The 20,473-nt window shown below is 38.9% G+C and overlaps 1 protein-coding gene across 5 annotated transcripts in view; it reads left to right on the forward strand.

The window, feature by feature from the left end:
- TNFAIP8 (TNF alpha induced protein 8) overlaps nt 1-20,473 on the forward strand; it is a 57,613-nt gene that overhangs the window by 32,362 nt on the left and 4,778 nt on the right. Inside the window, exon 1 of one of the 5 annotated variants that reach the window (XM_088156752.1) lies at nt 4,891-5,034. The exons of 2 other annotated variants lie outside the window; for them this stretch is intronic. Coding sequence is in view for 1 of the 3 variants with exons in the window: in XM_014874359.2 (XP_014729845.1) it covers nt 5,233-5,263 (31 nt within the window). In the remaining 2 variants the exon portion in view is untranslated. Of the gene's footprint in view, nt 1-4,890; nt 5,264-16,684; nt 16,706-20,473 lie in introns of those variants that run through there. 2 more of the 5 variants (XM_014874359.2, XM_088156753.1) reach the window with 2 other exon arrangements.

The raw sequence follows: 20,473 nt of genomic DNA on the forward strand, positions 1-20,473 counted from the left end.
AAGTGGGCATAATACAATTGTTTGTTTCAGCGAGAAAGCTGAAACTTCACTTTTTTCCCTGTGACTGTACCACTCTCCCCACGGTTTCCCCGTGCCCCATCCTGCACACGCGATGTCTGTGTGCAGCTTTTTGCCCGTGTGTGGCAGCAGAAGGCACAGCCCGCAGGTCAGCACTGCACCCTTGGGCACTTGGCAGCTGGGCAGGTGGATTTCTGCATCCTAGGAGATGGACAGTGCTGGAAGAGGCAGCAGATCCTGCTTCTGTGCTGCAAGATCTCAGTGCTCTGAGACCTCACCCACCAGTCTGAACTAACAGGGAAGCTCTAGAAAACAAAAATATTTCCTGATTTATAAATCTGTGCATCTTGAAACTCAGTACAGTTATGATCTGCCTGCCTGAGGAAAAGGGCATGTAGTGATACTGGAAGGAATGCAGGAGAGGAGCAAAGGAGCAAGTCAAGGGCACACCTCTCTGCTGTCTTTGCCTGCTTACTCAATCAGTAACTTCTATAAAAAGGTCTTTTAGGTAAAATCTACAAGTTACTAAGGCATGACTTGCAGAAGCAGTAGCTATAGTTAATTTCCTAATGATATCTCAGCGTGGCTTCCAGACTTGAATTAACAATTTTCCTTTTATTTCTATGAGGAAAAAACACATTTGTATGTTTTGGGCTTTTTTTCCTGAAATACTCTGTAAGCATCTTGTTGTCCTTATGAGAGGGCAGCATGTTTGGAGATTGCATAGATGTCTGCAGACCAGACCTGATACCCTTTTTTTTTTTGCTTGGAAGGTCTTAGACTTACATATAACAATCTTACATCTTGTTTCCTCTCAGAACATTAGTTTGAGAAAAAGTCAAAACCGTTGAGAACTGGTGAAATACAATATAGTGTGACATGTAATTTCCCAGTACATTTTGAAAATTGTGTACATAAAAACATTATATATGTGAGTAATTCAGGATAGTATCCCATGTTCTCCTTATCTTATGTGAAAATGCATCATGTATCTGTAATCCACATGCATTGAGGAGCCTCAGAAGCTGAAAGTCTGTTAACCCAAACTTCTAGTGTCAGAAATACGTGCAACAGCTTATTGCAGCTAAAAGGAGAAAAAGGTTTCCTTGTATTTTTCCTCTAGGGATTCTGGCTTGCCCTCTGTAACATTATCTGTCCAAATGTGTGGTGGGTTTTAAGCCCTTCATTGTAGGAAGTTACTTTTGTTTTCTGTAAGAGAATCTGCCCTACAAAATTTTGTTGTGTCTACTGATTCCATTTTTAGAATTTTCTTTGTTTTGCCCTTCCTATTCCATATCACATGCAGAGTTTACTTGTGCACCTTTTCCTTTTCCTCACAGTTGGGAGTGTGGTGGGAAATCCAGATCTCCTCAGCTGCTATTGGGATCTGTCATGTGGCTTCAAATAACTCAGTAAGTTACAGTCAGCAAAAGGCACACAACTGACTTAGGTGAAAGGACTGGTTACTACCATCTGTGTCAAGGGGTTGTAGCTGGGCGTAGATACTAGTATTTTATTGTTTAAAGGTTTGCTTTAAACCTTATTTTGAATTCTTTTTGCATTGATTTGCATTGAATGTGACATTCTGGAAGAGCGGAAGCTATTCACTAGACAACTTCAATTATGTTAACATAATATGGGGAAGTTTGGGTGTTTTTTTTTAAATCCCATGCATGTGTAATGTCTGAAGTGTGACATTACCACGTCCTTCTCTAGAACTTTTCTAGGGCTGTACAGGGTTTTTCTTGCAGTTGAAGGTTTAGTCTTGCTTCCATGGCAGCTGTCATCTTTTGAAAACTTCTTGCTGTTACTTTTCTGGTAGTGGTGCTGCTTCCTCTTTTTTTTATGAAGAAAACATTACATATTTTTTTTACATTTCAGAGTCCTCTTGCCAGCAATTTTAGCACCTTTTTTTTTTTTTTTTTAATACTAAGATGCTTATTATTTCTGTTGTATACTTACAAAATACATAGTAGGATTTGCAACTTCTGTATCTAATGAACAAATCCTTTTGTAAAGAGAGCTGTCTCAGCATGGATTGTGACACAAAACATAATCAGGGTTTTGAGCTGGATGGGGGATGTGCTGACCCATCCCTTCACAATTCCCCATGTACTACTGTAGTTAGCCAAGGCCTAGCTCTAGTCTGCCCTTTCTGTGGTAACTCTCCCTTAGGGTTTAGCAGAAGTCAGGACAATTTACAGACCATGAGTTAAAAGCCAAGCCAAACCAAAACTAGCTAAATTTTTTTGCAAAGTAAAACCAGAATTTTTTTGTTTCTGCAGAGAAGGATGGAAAGGACCGTACTCCCCTTGTCTTACCCAGCTTTGAAGATTTTAGACTTTTAGCCACTGAAGTATGCAGCCCATTGTTTTATGTGTGTTGCATACAGACTGTTTCATTTTCCTCTGGGAATTCTGGTCTTCCCTCCATGACAGTTCAAATGTGTGGTGAGTTTTAGGCCTTCACTGTAGGAAGGTATTTTTCTGTAAGAGAATCTGGCCTATGAAATTTAGCTCTACCTACTAATTATGTTTTTGGAATTTATGTAATTCTTTTTTTTGTCGTTCCTATTCCAAATCACATGCACAGTTCACAATTAAAGGGGGATTTTTTGGGATTTCCAGCCTTCTTACTCACCATGGGATCCAGATCAATCTGGATGCTTTGATAAATGTCACTTCCCTGTAGACGTATTGTCATCTGTTACCTGGGCCCCAGTGTTTTTCACAGACTCTGCTTAATTTTAACCTGCCTCATTCCATTACTTTTTCTGTCTTTCTAAGTAAAATAATTAAAGTTGATTTGGTGCAGACTCAGAAGAAGGTGATAATGTCCCATTACTGTATGCCAATACAAGTCCCTCCTTAACCTGAGAACAGAAAATTATATACTTAACCAGTCTTTAGCCAGGTTGGAGTCTTTTCAGCCAGTGCATGTATTTTTAAGAAGCCTAACAACCAAAATGAAAGAAAAAACAATTTCTTGAGTCTGAATTGAGACCCTGTGTGCAGGAGTAACAGGATTGCATGAGGAGACGTGATTTTGATTCTGTAGGAAGAAACAAAATCACTGTATTTTTGTTATCTATCCAGTAAGGTATAAGACTTCTGAGAGATTTGAGAAATCCTAATTTGCAGAACTTGCTGACATTTAATCACAAGTCTTGTTATCCCTCTCTGTCTGTCATCTAAAATAACAAAAGACGTCCATCTAATATGTAAATCTGATCATGCAGGGATCTTGATGCTGGCTTATATTCCTATCTCTCTACAACACTTCCTTTGATTAAAGGACCCCAGAGGCTATTGCAATTCTTCTGGACTAACCTTATGTTTCTTCCTGTCCCTTGTCTCTTCTGTGTGACGTTTTTTGAGTGGTTTTAATCTCCTAATTACCCTAAACTAGTACTTTAATTTTTTTCTTTTTTTTTTAACCTTGAAAATTTGGCTTCTTTACCTACTCCTGGGTTGTAATTAGGGTAATATTCAATTTCATTCTCTGTGCTTTCAAGGATGCAGTGTTGTACACCACAGGAGATGATAAGGCCTGTAGAAGACAGCTAGCTTCTTAAGGAATAGCTTTAAGGAACCCATGGAATTATGTGTATTGCAAAACAGGAAATTGGCAGTGTCACCAAAACCTTTTAAATAAAATGAAATCTGTCTTTCCTAGGTGTGGGAGAAGTACATGGCAAAGGACAGTCCTTACCATAAAATAACTGCAAATAGGATGAAAGTGCTTGCATTCTGAAGTATTATTTACCCCAGTCCACAGAGCATCTTTGCTGTAGGTAAAGAACTCATACTGTATCTGTTATTTAGAAGACCGTCCTACCTACATCTGGTCTTTCCAGCTTTGAGATGTTTAAGCCTTAACGAGTACAAGGGAATGTTACAATCTGAACACTTTATTTTTTTTCCTCTGTGCTACAGTGCAGGGCAGCTATCAGCTTTATCTCTTTCTGACTTCACCGTGAAATACACTTACTTCTACTTGACTCCAGTCAAGCATTTGCTAGCTGTTAATAGCTGTTAATGGTGTTACCTCCGGGAGACCCTGACAGCCCTTCAGGCCCACACATTTAACCTTGGGACTGAGAGGTGGGTGGGAATTTGAAATTTGACTGCATGTTGGAGCTGGCAGTGCCATCAGGCCTTCACTTGAGAGACCACACCTCTCCTTTTGTCAGAGCAGTCATGTTTCCAGCGAGGTTTTGTCCTGTTCACCGTGCTAAAAATCCATTAAATGAGTAAGCAGGGAAAGATGGTTCCCGAGGACAATGATTTTCCTGGAGGCTGTGCTAATTGACACTAGGGTTCCAAGTAACTCCCCTGATTTTGCACTGAAAGCACGTGTGACAGATTGCAAACTGTGAGGTGGCTGCAAAAGACCCCTGTTCTCTTGCTGTAAAACTTTATCGTGTAGTAGTTAAAAATATCCATCTTTTCTGGGATGTGTGTGGGGCAACTGTAGCCCAAAGAAACCAGATAGTTTTTCCTAGAATTTAAGGTGAATTGCTGGTCTCAGGTTAGATGGCACCATGCAATGAGCGTGAGTGAAAGAAAATTATTTAGCTTAAACTACCTGAAAGAGGGCTGCCACTTCTCATCTTTGAGCACGTATTAAGTCATCCAGTGTTAGTCAGTGTAATTACGGAGGCTACAGAAGTAATTCCAGATAGCGAACCGTGTTGAAATGCACCATTTAGGCTTAAAAATAAAACGCTTTAAAATAGATTTTCCTGCAAGTTAAGGGAGCCCCAGTGCGATTGTCAGCCATCGCAATCAGACACTGCTCTGCACTCAGGGCTTTTTTGGCCTCTCCCTGCTTGCTTTCTCATACCACGTTGGCAAGCTGCAACAAGTGAAAACTCCACCCTTCCTACAGACTGGGGAGAATAAGATTCATAAACGGCAACAGCTGGCGAGCAAAACCGGGGTTCCTCTGGAGGTGCTGTTTTTTCACACAGTCGCTGTGTGCAGCTGAGAAAGGGGCGGGATCCTTTGCAAGTAGGTTAGTCGTGATTTGCTGAATTCGGAGACTTTTCCCCTCAAAACCCCAGCCCTCTCGCTCCTTTTTTTTTTTTTTTTTTTTTGTTTTTCCCCTTCCTTTCTTTCTTTCTTTCCTCTCTCTGGGAGAGAGAGAAAGGGAGAGAAGTTAACTTGGGCTGCATCCCAGCGCGGATCTGGTCCCAGAGCCTTGCCCGGCACCATGAGCTCGGAAGCGGACGAGCCCAAGGAAGGTACGGATTTAAAGAGTTTATTTTCGCAGGAGGGGAAATACGCACTCTGATCCTTGGAACTTGGAGAAGAGTTTCTGCTCTCCAGCTTCCAAAGGGGAGGGGAAAAGGCCTTTGCAAAACTGTGCCCTGCCAGTTTTGCAGGATATGAAGTGGCACCCAGGGATGTCTGTCTGTCTGTCTCGGCAGTGGTGATTGCTCACACGTGGAGTACAGATAGGTGGAAGAAACAGTGTTTCAAAACACTGCTAGTCAAATGTCGAAAGAGGAAGATTTCTTTCATTTGGAAGCACTGTATTTTTCAGCCAAAGAGGAAGTTGCATGGGGGAGAAGTGAAAGGTCATTATTTTGGGAGTGAGGTTGATGGCACCGACTTCCCTGCGGATGAGTGTTCATATGTGTGTGTGTTAAAACAGGAGTGTGCCAAAGCTACAGCGTGATGCTGCTGCTTCTGGAGTGGAACGTGTGGAGGGGCTGGAAGTGCTCCAACAAAAATGCAATTATTCCCTAGTGTTGATCGGGAGGGGGGTGTGAGGGATTCGGACAGTGGGGAGCAAGGGGGGGAGGAGGAGGGCAATTTCCTGAAAGTGCCTATATACAAAAGAGCATTTATAAAGATGAGGGAACGGGGGTCGTATGCTGGATTTCTGAGAATAGAATTGATGTTTCATGGTTACACATAGTTCTTACGGAGACTCAGACATTCAGAGATCTGGTATGGCTGATAAAAACAACTTTATAAACCCCAGCAGAAAAGCAAGCAGTGAGGCGACCTAAGCATTTGGTGTTTCATGAAAACAAGAACTTTTCGGAATGTTTCAGGTGGTTTTCCCCTTACAAGTCTATTACCAGAGACATCTGTCTGTTTACTTGTTTAAAAGAGGATTTTGTTGATTTGCAAAAGTGTCTGCTTGCACTGAATCAAAACTAATGCTAATAATGCTGGTAGAACCTGGTATGTAATGGAGCCTGACACCTCCGCTTTGATAAGAATAATCCTCATATTTTTCTTCTTGTCGAAGGAACAGCTGAACTAAAAATCAGCTCGTCTTTTTTTGTTGTTGCTTTTTTTTCTTTCCCCAGAAAGATTCTGTGGGACAGATTTATAGATTTATTGAAAAGCAGAACTGTAAAAATTATTTCTCTTTAGAAACTTTGAAAAAGAGAATATGTGAACGTTCTCCCTCAGCTTTACAGCAGGAGAGATGTCCTTGCCTCTGGTTTCATAGGAAGGTCCAGACAGTTTTACTAAGCTGGCTATATTTAAAACGTAGATTTTATTGTTTGAAGAAATGTCTTGCCTTCTTAGAGGACTCTGATTCTTAAAATTAAATAGATTTGCTTTGCTGTGCATTTCTTCATAAACAATTTGACGTGCCAGGATTTTCATCCTGAAAAAAAAGCATTTGAAGCAGGTGTCTGAGACAAAAAAAAAAAAAAAAAGATAGCTTTTCATTAGTTACTTTTAACTTGGGGGATATTTGGGTTTTGCTTTTCTTTGTTTTTAATTTTCAGAATGGAAAATGAAACAGTAACCATTCTGGGAAGATGAGGTACAGATGTCACTGAAGTTTTTCAGTCAGTCTGTAAAGGTATTTCTGGTGATATATTCACATTTTTAAAAGAAGAAGTTAGAAAATGCACCAGAAAAGTGTGTATCTGAATAAAAACTGGGATTAACTGGTAAAAATGTAGAATTGCAGCGATTACACTACTTTGTTTAGTCTGATTGAACATTCATGGAAGCATAAAATACTGAAAAATGGAGTAAAATACCTATGTATTTGTAGTGATCCAGTCAGAGTCTTTCGATTAACAAGCTCTGTTTCATGAAGAAACTCTGGTTTTTTGCATGAAGAAAATGAATGCTTCATAAATTCAAACTGAATGTGTGGCTTAGTCTTCTGACACTGATTTTTTTAAGTGGCCTACCAAAGGGGAGGTTGTTGATTTTTCCTTTAGGTGGAAAACTAAATGTCACTCTAAACGACAAATGCTGATTTAACCACAAACTATGTGGTTCACCCAGGGAATTAGGAGGTAAAGACCTGTGACTGATTATGGAAGGAGAGCACACTTGGGGAGTTATAGAAGAGGTATTTTACCAGGTTCTGTACATTTCAAGGCCAAAGCTATTGATGAAGGGTATAGTGCCTAATCTGCTACAAGCTAAATAGTGAAAGGAGGAGAAGGCTGCATGAAAAATGTTGGCTTCATGATGTTTGTAAGCATCAGCAGATTTTTCTGTTTTCCTTAAAGTAGAGATGCTCGAATGGCCAGGATCTAGTAAAGCGTCTGTGAGGAGCTCTGAAGTTCAGCTGTAGCTTCCAGGTGTGACTCCCAGACCATGAGCTGGAATATCAGCCTCAGTGAAAAGGAGAGATGAGGGTGCAGTAATAACATTGAACATTGTTTATGTTCTGCCAATGATCTGATACTGAAGTGAGCAATACATCACTTTCAGCTAATTTATACAAGGGAATTGCAGTAACTGGAGAACATTGGGATGTCTATGAAAGTTGATTTAGTGTGGATTATTTTTAAGAATCTACATAACAAGATCCAAGATCGTAGTCTTTACTACTGTAAAAATGAACTATATCCACTCTTACAATGAACCCAAAATCAAAGTGAATTTTGAATGGTAAACTCCTAAAGATTTTCTTTTTGTAATTAATCAAATAAAGGTAGAGACTTTGACCTCAAGAAAATCTATTTTTTTAAGCAGGAACAGAGAAGAAAAAGACATTGCTAGATGACAGGCATTAACCACTATATATTATAGTAATTGCTGGATATAGGGTGTGCAGCAGTGTATGTGGGGTTTTCAGCTTCTGCTTTGATGTCTTCGTGGTCCATATTAGAATGGTAACATGAAAGAGGTTGTTTTTTTTTTTTCTCCCGCCACGCTACTCAGTAACTTCAGAACAATCTTTGTATTCATCTGTAGCCCCACAATGCTGTGGTAAATATGTGCATGTGTCTGTATGGCATCAATCTGTACTGCATTTACAGATTCCAACAACTGTCATGATATAAATAACCCTGTCACATTTTCTTGATTTCATTGCTTTTGCCCCAGATGAAACAAATTGCGTGTTAAAGTCCATAAGAAGACTATGGCATTTAACTGCATGGCATAATTTCAATCTGGTGTTGATTGGTGGCATGTCACCTATTGTGGAAGGTACCAAATGGAAGGTTTCAGGCTTTGATTTGACTGAATTCCTTTTTTGAAATCTTAGGGGAGTATTATTAGTGCTGTTGTGTTAAAATTGTGTGTCATGAGTGCACCGTTTAAAATACATGGCAATACCAATCAAAATTATTGTGATGTGAATGCACTTCTTCGATAGAGGGAAACAAATTTATGTAAAGCTTTGGATAATTTAATCTTTATTCTACAGGTTTTATGAAGTATAGTTAAAAAATAACAGGGGAGAAGTCTAATATCTTAAAGGAAAAGTAAAAACAGATACAGAGTGAATGTAATACATGTCCTGTAAAACAATGGATATTGTGTTACAAACTCGGACACAACTGAGAGCCTGTATTGCACCTTTTTCATACTTAGTTTTGAATACCTCATTTGAGGAGAGAGAGAGGGATCACTGCATTCCTACAAGTGCTTGGAGATTTTTTTAGACATGATTAGCATTTTTTTAATCCAAATGAGATTACTGAAGAATGAGCTCACCTGTTTTGTTCATTTCAGAGCTCGGAACAACACAGGGGTTATAAAATCACAGAGCAGTCACTGTTTCAAGAAGTTAGTATTCCCTCCTGTGAGTAGTTCTGGATTTGCTTTGACATTTTGCAGTCACCTCTCATGTGTGAATGTTTTCCAAGCTAGAATTGTGTTCAATTAAACAACAAATCAACTGCTCTTGTGCTCCTACTCCATCTACAACATCAGGGGGACTCTAGTGCATCATCCTCCATCCTACTAGCTGCAAAACTAGCATTTATTAGAGCCTTTTTTTACCTTATGACAGTGAATGGGGAAATCCAAACTGTAGAAGTAGAGCACGGAATTAGTACTTAACCCCACAGATGTGACTCACCTTCTGCTCTCACCCCAAAGACTAAAAAATGTGGGTTTCATTTGGTTCACCTGCTCTTTGCTCGCCCTCCCTTGTCAAAACAATAATCTTCATAAAACATTAAGGTCAGTGAAACAGGGGCCTTTTGTTGTAGTAGTCTGGACAGTTCAGTTCAGAAGCAGGAAGAATGATCTGGCCCCAGTGGATGTGTTAGAGATCTTGATTACTCAATTTGAGAACTTTTTTTTTGTCTCACAGATAACTTTCTTTCTGCTGATGGAGAGAATTAAAAGATTGCTGGGTACGCATATCATGTACACAGCTTTGTAAATCATAGCAATGCTTGACAATTTGGCATTTTGTGCAATCCCTTCTATAGTTAATTAGAATTATTGATAGGAAGGGTGATAGGAAAAAAATATCCTCTTGTATAGGAAAAACAGAAAAAATAAAATAAACTTGTGAGAAGTTAGAAAGAATTATTACTAACCGGGTTTTGTAAAACCGTATCACATATGCATGAGGAAAGCATTGGTGGAGGTACAAATAACAGGGCGAAAGGAAAACCAAGAAGCTAAAACCTTAATGAAGAAGAATCAACGGGAAATTTTGGGGCAGTAAGAGTACAGTATACAGGCAAGTTGGAACTGCTAGGATTTTTTCTTTAATGTAGTTTGGGTGCCAGTACATTTAATGGTGGAAGATGCAGGAAATAAAGGGCTATGAGGACAAAAACTGCCATGGTTTGTAGCACAGCTACTCTGGCTTCATTGAGATGTGGGCCACTGAAGCTGTCAGTAAGAGTACTGACTTCAGGCTGTTAAGCCATAAGACTCTGTAAGAAGCTCTGCACCTCTCCCCTTCAAAACTGAAAGAATGGTTGTTTTTATTTTCCTGGCCACATCAGGGTCATCTTTGAGATAACCTGTTTGTGAGTGGATCAGATGGCCACTCTGATTGCCTTTCCTACAGGCTCAGAATTTAATTCGTTGAACTGGTGGGGTTTTGTTATATAACACATTTGGAAGTCCATATGCAGCAGTTGTTTTCCGCAGGACACTTTGTACCTCATGTATTTATTAATCTGTGCAGCTGGATCAGATGAGGAAGCTAGGTGGTAATTTGAGCACAGGCCATGGGATAAACATGGGCTGTAGCTGATAGATTACTTCAGAGAATCACTGAAACTTAACAAGTTAATCATTTAGCTGTGATTGTAGGGTTGAATGCTAGATTGCTTTGAGAAAATTCCATTAATATAATTATACAATCAAATCTTTTAATCCAAAATGAATTGCAAAGTTCACATGCTTAGTTTCAAATAAGGTACAATCCCTTGAGCTGTCTGGTTGATAAAGAGAACCATAGATTAACTGAGGCTCTAGAGAATTTCTAGAGGTCACTGGGCACAACCTTCCACTGGAGGCAGAGCCAGCTTTAAAGTTGGATCCAAATTCAAAGTTAGATGAGGTTGCTCAGGCTTTTCTCAGTCGCACTGATGGTGTCTTTGAGAGTAGTGGTACCATCACTTCTCTAGAAGCCACTTCTTTAGTACTTCAGTATTTGGCCACACTTGCTGTGTCAATCCAACTGAGACTTCCCCTTGATGCTGCTTGCATCTCTTGCCCTCTTCTCTTTTGCTGTGCGTCCTCAAAAAGAGCCTGGCTCTGTCCACCCCGTAACTATCCAGTAACAAATTACACATGCTAGTAGAGGTCACTATTATTTTGATCAAACCTAGCACTCTCAATACCTCTTTGGTATCAGATGCTCTACCTCCCTAACCATGCTGGTGGCAGCCTGTAGGACCTGCTTCGGTTTGTCAGCTCCTTTTTTGGGGAGATATTGGGGAGCCCAGTATTGTTCACAGTATTCCACATAAGGGAAGAAATACTTTGGTTTCAAGTTCTACAAGTACTTTTTAATTTTCCGAAATTGTTTGTTGTACTGGAGACTTAGTTTCCGAGTCTTCTTTTCATTTACGTGTTAATGATAGCATTTGCTGTATTGTAGTACTTACACGTTTGGGTTCTTTTCCTTGGGGACTTTGCAAACAATAGACTGCCAGAAATGAGACAGAGGTTTGCGACCAGGAGCAAAAGTCAGCAAATCAAAAAGTCAGCAGGATCAAAAGAAATATCTGGGTGAGGGAAAGGCCTTGCACCTACGTTTGGTAAAGCTTTGTTCTTTACCAGTACTACTTCCAAGTGTAGTAAGAGGCTAAATGAATTGCTTCTAATAATAAGGAGTGTTTTGTTATACATTAGCCAGGAGTAGCTTAAGGAAAATGTAATGCTGAAACACTAATTGTAATTTGCAATTTTTATCCAAAACCACACAACATTTCTTTTATCAGTATCAATTTATTATTTGGTCAAATCTTCCATTAAATATTGCAGTTTCAGAAGGGTTCTTAAATGCTGCTTTTTGAGTTTGCTTAAATGCTGCTCTCCACTCAGTCATTAAGTGTTCCTCTAATAATAAATAAAGCAAATGAAAACTATATTGCAGGTGTTATTTCAAACTTCTGGAATGATTTTTTTGCTACCATTAGACTACAAAATGTGGCTAGGAAGCATTTCATAAAGAGAAAGATTTTTATGCTGTTTCGTGAAACAACTTCTGGTTTTCATTTTTCCATACTCAATAGAAGTAGTAGGCTAAAATACTTTTATTTCATAATGGCTTTAAAGCAAAAATTGCCTTTTTTTAATATATAAAGATTATTTTTTCGTGTTTGCATATTGGCTAGATATTTCATAGATCCAGTAGTATCCAGCAGTAGTAGTAGCAATCGCTGTTTATGCGTTTTTAAGAAATTTGAGTACTTCAGCTGGCTGTTCTGCATTAATGAGTAACACTAATCTGAACAATAGCCTTATACATATTGACACTAAGTTGTTTTTTTTAATGGTGGAAAATCTGAAAGTTACAGATGTTCATGTTTTCTTGGTTTGCATGATTATGTTTGATGAGTTGATTGTGTTTTTTAATGGTAGGTGTACACTTCCTGTTTTGTGGAAGCATCTCTGTCATGACTACAGAACAGGATACACATTGGGATTAACAATAAAAGGCAACTGCCAAAAACTTAGTTGTTTTAATCATCATGTGAGCAAAAGCACAACTCTTAAAGCCGTTGTCATTTGGAGACGGTCTTATTTTGAGGGAGAAGGAGAGAAACTGAGACTTGTTCTTTGAGATATTAATTCTGCATTCATAACTTGGGGATGTTTCCTCACAAATTTTGTTCTTATCCCTAAGACTCCCTGCCCGGGTTGGGCTGTGTTTTGACTCAGTTTCATCAGTTAATTCCCTGTCCCAGTTGTGGTGTGTGGTCCATTTCTAGTGCTTGGCTGGCAGGCAGTGAGAAGTGGAGAGCTCACATCTCTGGGTGGCTGTTGGATTCAGTCTGGGGAGCTTGGGGTTCAAAATCTTTCCCACAGAACTGTTTCAGCAGAAGATATATAGAGGATTGGATACACACTATAAACTAATTAAATTTTCCCTACCTTTTGCAGAATTTAGCATCAGTGTTTCTAACTGCAGATTAGCAGCGAAAGATCAGATAGTCTGTTTTGCATAGCAGTAGGGAAAACTTACATTTCAGTTTGACAGATAATATACAAATGTCAGAGTGTCTGCAGAGTCCTGTTCCTTCTGGCAGCTTGCAGTTATGAGAATAAGCACCTCATTTATTTGAGAGCATTTATCCTTGAAAGCTTTGAAACTTGAAAATCCAGGGACATAATCTGAGATTATTTTATATTATAAAGGCCTGTAATTGCAAGTTTCTCTAAGGCATTGCTAGCTGCTGTGTGATTTCAGTGGATCTCTAAGAATGTGATACCCTCAAGTTCCTATCCCAAAATATTTACATTCATACAGGAATTAATAGAGAACTGACTTAGTGCGTGCACAGACAAGCATCCACTTAATTAACTTCAGAGAGGTGTGGAAAAATGCAGAAACTCCATTGTTTTAAAACCTGAGGCTTTCATGAGGAGTGATTTTGCTCTTGCTATGTCCACTTTGCAAAACTGTTCTACAAAGATAATTTTATTTATAGAAAGAATAAAATTTTGGCTTAATATTAACAGAAGTGAGCAGATGACACCTGTGAATATTTCAGCTACTGATTCCAAGGGCTGTTTTTTACTGCTTGCAAATAAAAATGTGAATGGATGTTTTTGTTCACTTAAAAACATTAGTTTTAAAAACATTCACTGAGAAATAGTAATGTGGACTTCTTTAGGAACTTGAAACAATGAATCATAAATTTGAGCATCTGTGAACAAAAATGGTGGGTACTTCAGGAAGGGGTGGAAATAAACTTTGATTCTGGTGTCTTTTGGTAAGATGTCCTCATCAAGCTCACAGCCTTGTCCTTAATGCTGGAAATCAAAGATTTAAATTCTGTGATGCAAGACATTGCATCCTGGGTGTATGTTTAAACTCACTTTCTTTGCAACAAGCAGTTGGTATCAAAATCAGTAATGTGCAGTTAAATGTTGATCCCTTTATTGTGGCTTTTTACCTGATGCCATGCAGTTGGGTAGGAGAGGACAGCATTATGGTGAGGAAAAGAGAAAGTATAGACATTTTTATTTCAGTGCAAATATTTGAAATTTAGATTGATGGTGTTTCTATTCACCACTCGAGGGCTTTCCTTCTCCTGGTTCAAATTTGCATTCCCTCCTTCTTACTGTGGGTAATAATCTTGGAAATCTCAAGCTGCCACAACCTTTCTTGGTATTGTATGCTCTTTCATAGCTGATCAGTGCTGTCCATTGCTTACTTGAAAATGTCATTTGATGCTAGTGTGAAGTAAAGAAGCTAAATTGTCAAATTCTGCAGCAGTCAACAGTTGTAAAAAATCGTGTAGTCAAGTCTCATATGCTTTGCCCCAAGAAGAGAATTACAAAGTAGAAGCACGTTTCACAGAAGAGTTGAGGCTGAAAAGGGACCTCTGGAAGCTGTCCAGTTTTTAGTCAGTAAATATACTTGTGACCTTTAAAAATAAATAGGATTACTACTGCTTTCCTAGATAACAAAGTTCTGTATCCACATAGTACTGCTTCCCGATGTGAAAGAGAATGACAATGTCAGACAAAATGTTTAACAAAGATTCCATTTTTTTAGATTAAGTTGCTAACAATATTGAAGAGCTAATTTTTCTCTTATGTTTTATATTCCACTAGAACTTAATTACATTAGCGAAAGCAAAACCAAACTCCTAAGCTCTATGGGGAGGTGGACTGATGTTTTGACAGTCTTAATTTATGTTTGAGAGTTTTGGTGCTGTTAATTCAAACATTTTAAAAGTGGGTTTGGGTGGCACTAGTGGGAACAAGGAGAAGTCAAAGCAAAGCATATGAAAGATGTGCTTGGGTTTTGGAGAGCCTGTTCTCACCTGACAGCAGGAGAGTAGAGGAGTGAGGAAAAGACTCAACCTCTTGGTTCACTACTGGGTATTTGGATAAAGGTCATGGGAGTTGTAGTATGGACACAGAAGAAACAGGCTGTGGCTACTAAATAATGGGAAAAGAACTTAAAACTCGGGGGTTGGTTTATTTTACTCCTTGCAGAATAGGAAAGTAAACATGTTAGGTGTGCAGAGAAAATTACTATTTCAGCCACCAAGTGTAGCCTTCCATAACCACAGGTACCATGAGTGATTGGTATGGAAGGTAGACAAAGCACATATTCTCTGCACAGCCATGTGTTGAATAGCATAAAATTTATCCTTTGTGCTGCAAAACAGGAAAAAGGGTAGTGAAAAATTAAAACAGAAAAAGAGATGAAGGGTGTCACTAGTGTCTTAGGCCTAAAGAACAGCCAATATCTGATAAGTAAAATTCTTAGATGGGATATTTTCTTGTGTTTTATGATCTACATTTCAATGTTGATATTGGAAATTAATACACCAACCAGACACCTGAGAACTGAAAGCCCTGAGAATCACTACTAGATCTTATGTAGCTGGCCTGTAGCTGTGGCAGTCTTCAGTGCCTATACATATATATGTGCGTGTGTATTTACACACATGCACACACACTCATATAAAGTGAATGGTAGCATCCAGCCTACTTTAAACATTACAATGAAAGACAGATGCTGAGGGACTCACATTATCTCTGTAAGAAACAGGCAGTGTAGTTACAGATTGACAGGGAGAAGACCAGAGAACCAGAACTAGAAATACAGGATAAACATTATTAACCAGTTTCAAAGACGTTGTAAGATCCCTCACAAGCTTGTGTGTCATTTCAACACTCTGAAGCCTCTGCTTTGACTTCCTTTACATGTGATTCAAATACATGCCTTTTGCATCTATTTTGACAGCCAGGTTGTGATTGAGTTCCCTGTCCTTCTCATGCATCTCGTCTGGACCTTCCAGTTCGTTGTCTTTTTGCAACATGTATCTTAGTCTTAAATTCTACCCCTGCCCCCGTATGAAATTTAGTTTTTTCCAATGGATTCCAAGTTTTCCAGGGCTGCTGGCCTCTGAGGTTTTCCTTCTGCATTCAAGCCAGAAACTCATTTTTGGATGTATGCAGTGCCTGTGCCTACAGCTAAGTGTTTTGGGGTTTATTTTTTTGTGAGAAGACATTATTTTTGCTAGGATGGTTGTAAGAGCAATTTGGTACCACTTTTTTAAGTTTCAAATTTAGGGTGCCACTTGACTTAGGGAGCTTGGCACTGTTGCCTTGCTGCAGTTTGGTATGTGTTTCTAAGGCTGGACAAATATAATAGAAATGCTATATACTCTAAAATACAGAGTACCTGCATGGCATTTGGTTGATTGGAAGGAATGACATAAGATACATTTAATTTCCTGTGAAAAGATTTATCAGTATTACTGTTCACTGTGCACGGACACCTGGTAGATACGGAGGAACCTGATACAGCCCTGAAAAGGCCAACTGCTGAAATATACAGGCTGTGTATTTAACAGCACTGCACCAGTTGTTGCATTCCAACAAGGACAACAAATGGTGGCAGAGGACTGAAATACCGAATTAAGTTCATGACACTGCTCTGTGTGACTGTCATTTTCTCGGTTTAATATCCAGTGTATTCTGAAATATTCTGAGAGCAGTTATCAGAAGTTAATAGTTGTTTGTTTGGTTTTTTTTTTCCATCCTTTTAAAAGCTACACTGTTAATTAAAATACATGCAGAGGTTTTGGGGAAAATGGCTTTTAGGAGGCTTTTTAAAATTTCTAAATCAGCTACAGTATATATATCATGTGATACACAGGCTGGTTGTGGGAAGCACAAGCATGTAAAACCAGAATAACTTGTTGGCACTAACTGCTCCCATGGGACTACAAAACTCTGCAACATTCTTATTGGAAATAGCATCATTCCTTGCTACTCTACCCAGCCTTAACCTTCAGGTACATTTTTTGGCAATTCTTCTCACCTCTTGACCAAAAAAGTATTTTGTTTTCTGAGTTTTTTAGTGGTTTGGTTTTGTTTTTGCAGCTAGAATATGGATCATCTTTTGCGGTTCATAAAATTTTGGACATTATCATACAGTAATGTTAGAATTAAATAGCAAAATCCAGAAGCATATAACAATATCACATGTGTTTTGCATACATATTGGCAGTTAGTTACAGAGCATTTTATTGAGTGAAAAGAAGCTGTTCTGTGTTTGCTGGCTTTTCTTTTATTTTTCCTATGTTTCTGCAGATGAATATATGCTCACTTTCAGTATGAGTATGCAGATCAGACATACTCGGTGTTTTCAAAAATGCTTCATTAGCTACATTTTTTTTCTGAAATTGCTTGATTAACTGTTGCTCCAGAGTGACTTGCAGCCTCATAGCTGATTTCCAAATCCAGTAAGACTGCTCATGCAATATTTGCCATGCATAAAGCTTGGCTTCAGATGGGTTTTTTTTCCTTTTGAAGGTCTTCCAGTGTGAATGCTAGAGCTAGTGCACATTGCTTGAATAATTAGCATTCTCATCGTATGCTCAGTTGGTAACAATTATGGCAAGACAGAATTTAGTACAATTTACCTGTTAGGAGACTTGTAGGAAAATGCTACTCATGAAAGAATGCTTTGTATGCATTGAGAATTTTAGCTTAAACTGTTTTCTAGTTAAAATTGGTATTCATATATAAATCCCTCTTTTTAAACACAAGGTGCCAAGTACAATATTTGATCTTCCAATAAGGACCTTGTGTACATGAATTAAAAAAATAGAGGTGCATGTGAAAGAAGCTAGTACTGTACAGGGCCCTTGTTTGAGGTTTTTTTTTTTTTCATTCCTCCTGCACTTAGCCTTTTTCTGTCTGGGTTTTCCACTGCCTGATGGTGCTTGCCCAACCTATGTGCCCCGTTGACGTCCTTCTGTCAATAAACTCTGTGGCTGTCCTGGTCTCTTCCCACTCCTGCCCTCAGCCAGCTGTGAAGTTGCAGTCCCAGTGTCTGAGGTTGAAGAGTGAAAGCTCTGAGTGCTTCTGGTCTTGCATGTCTGGTACAAGCCTCAGTTTTCATCAGCTTTTGAAAAGCCAGTAAGTGAACAAATGCTTGTGAGTGTGGAGACTGGCCAATATGTTGAAGTGGCCGTTTGGGTACTGCTGTATTTTTGGAAGGAGTTCTAGAAGAATTTTGGGAAGGATTGTAAGGATTTTAGCATACCTTTCACCCAGGAAACTTTGAAGCACTAAGATAAGAATCAAAACGCTGACGCTCCTCTTAAAATAGAAAAAAGAAAACAGCATTAAAAAACCTTTTTGAAACTGTGACTCACTCAAACGGTTATTAAGAAGAAGCTATATATATCATTTGGCAGCTAGAAAATCAACTTACCTTGTTCATATCTGAAGAATTCATAGTCTGTATCCTACCACTCATGTTTTTTAATCATATTGTCATATAATAAGTATATTGTGAAAATTTTTACAGCCCTGATTACAGGTTTATAACTATTTTTGCCTATTTTGTATTTTGGGATTTGTTCACTGATACTAACTCTTGTAGTTTATCACCATTGGAGCTTTACCTTACTGAAGTCATGTATTTATACATGACTTCATATATTTATATGCTTCTGTATTTATTTTTTTTTTACATTTCTGGCCTGTATCATTCCTGAAAACAAGGGCAGACCTGTGAAGACCCAGAAAGCAGAAAGCAAAAAAAGATTAAAAATTCAGTAATTCTTTTATCCCTTCATATCTAGGCAATCTCATGATTTTGGAGGTGCATGACTCATGGTCACATACACTCAAAGAACATAATGTTAATTCCACTTGATTTCAAGTTGCCTCCCTCCAGGAAAATGGTGCTTTTTCACTGCAGGAGTCTGACTGAACATGCAATTTGTGTGGCATGTGCAGACTTTTAGCTGTAGTTCACATACAGAGTCTGTAGAGAGGCAAACACACACATGCACACAGGATTCCTGGCAGGAAGTCCATTCCCATATTTCTCAGTGCTGTGTGATAGCTTTCTAAAGGCTGCCTGAAGCCCTCAGTCAGTGCTGTCTCTTTCCTCTCAAGCCCAGGTTGGTGTTTTTGTTCCCAAAAACCCTCATCATTTTTGGGCCTTACTCGTACAGCACGTGATATGCCAGTCACTAAAATGAGAACTGGGTCTCAGGGAGCAGTGTTTCACAGTCATATTTTCTCTTCCTTTGGGACTGTTCTGTCAACACAGTGAGTCTCAGAAAGCTCAGCACTTGACTTGACCATGGAATTTATGATGGTTTACTGTAATTTTTTGCTGGATGCTTTTTTTTCCCCTGCTCCTTCATTATGAGAAGTTTAAAAATACTCTGTGACTCAAGTATTCATTGTCAATGTCTGTGAGACTGCATACCATACACTCAGCTGCAAATGATGTTGAATCCACCATAGACTGTTGTCTTGTGGAAAATAGTAAGTTGGATTTTTCCCAAATACTACCTTTTTGTTTTCTTTTTTCTTTTTTTTTTTTTCTTTTTTTTTTTTTTTTTTTTTTAATCTAAATAGAGTTGAGACATAGGGTATGTGGTAATAGTGTAATAGTCATTTGCCACAACGGAGGGAGGTGTGCTAGCTTCCAAGTGAGGGAAAAGTCAGCATTGCAGCCATAATTATGAGCCTTCTTGTACTTTTATAGCAGTCTCCTGAGAGTCTATTAACCACAATTTTAAATTTTCACTGCAAGTTTACACTTCCCTCACAGTTTAAGGGAAACCTCTGTGTGGTAAAATATTTTGGAAAAAACACATCCAGAATTCTACATGTCCAGTGTTTATTCATTTTAAAATGCAAAATACCATATTAAACACATATACCATGTGCTTGGCTATGAAAATCTGAACATTTCATAATCTCTAAGCTCACAGCTTTCACAGGAGGCTGTCTCTAGCTTTTGTTTGCTTGTTTAAATAATAAATTAGGAGATTTTGCAGATGCCTGCATTATTCTGAAGATTGATCCTGTGAATTTCAAAGTAATGGAAGTGGGATTTCCTCTGAGAGCCTTTCCTCTTGGACTACGTTCCTCTGTGGAGGCATGCCTTTACTGTACACGAACTGTGTAGTTTGTGTAGAAAATCACATGCCATTGATGTCCAAGGGGTAAATTTTTATGATAACCTTTTAAAAAGTAAAGTATAAAACTGCAGAGGAGAGAAATTAGACCTATAAAAAGCAATCATGAGGTAAACCAAACTGTGAGATGCTTAAAATTAGTGGGATTACCTGCAGCTCACCAGAGAAATGACACTTATTCCAGTTTGAAGTGCAAGGCTGTAACCTGTCAATACAAAAGGTGTGGTCAGACATCCAGGCCAGCTTCTGTAACCACTTTCAAAAGGTGGCTCCCTAAGCAGTTGTAGAAAGGAGCATCTTCAGGTGCTGGTATCTGAAATTGCAGTCAGAAGTCTGAAAGGGGGTGCCTGGCAGCCCTCACACTGCCCTCCCCAGCACAGCCTGTGAGTCTGGCACCTCTGACACACTGAGCATCTCCACTTGCAGATACCAGGTTAATGTTTTCACCTCTTCTTGACACGTCACCTGTCCTCTCAAGTCACAGCACCTTTCTTCTCCCTCCCTGCCTGTGAATTGTTCCACTTGTCAGTTGGCAGGAACAGCCCTGTGTTGCACTGCTTGCTCAGCACTGCAATTTCCTTTCAGCTCTCTCTTCAAGGAAGTGAAACCATT

The sequence above is a fragment of the Sturnus vulgaris genome, chromosome Z (assembly GCF_052056855.1).
Source record: "Sturnus vulgaris isolate bStuVul1 chromosome Z, bStuVul1.hap1, whole genome shotgun sequence".
Taxonomy (NCBI): Eukaryota; Metazoa; Chordata; class Aves; order Passeriformes; family Sturnidae; genus Sturnus; species Sturnus vulgaris.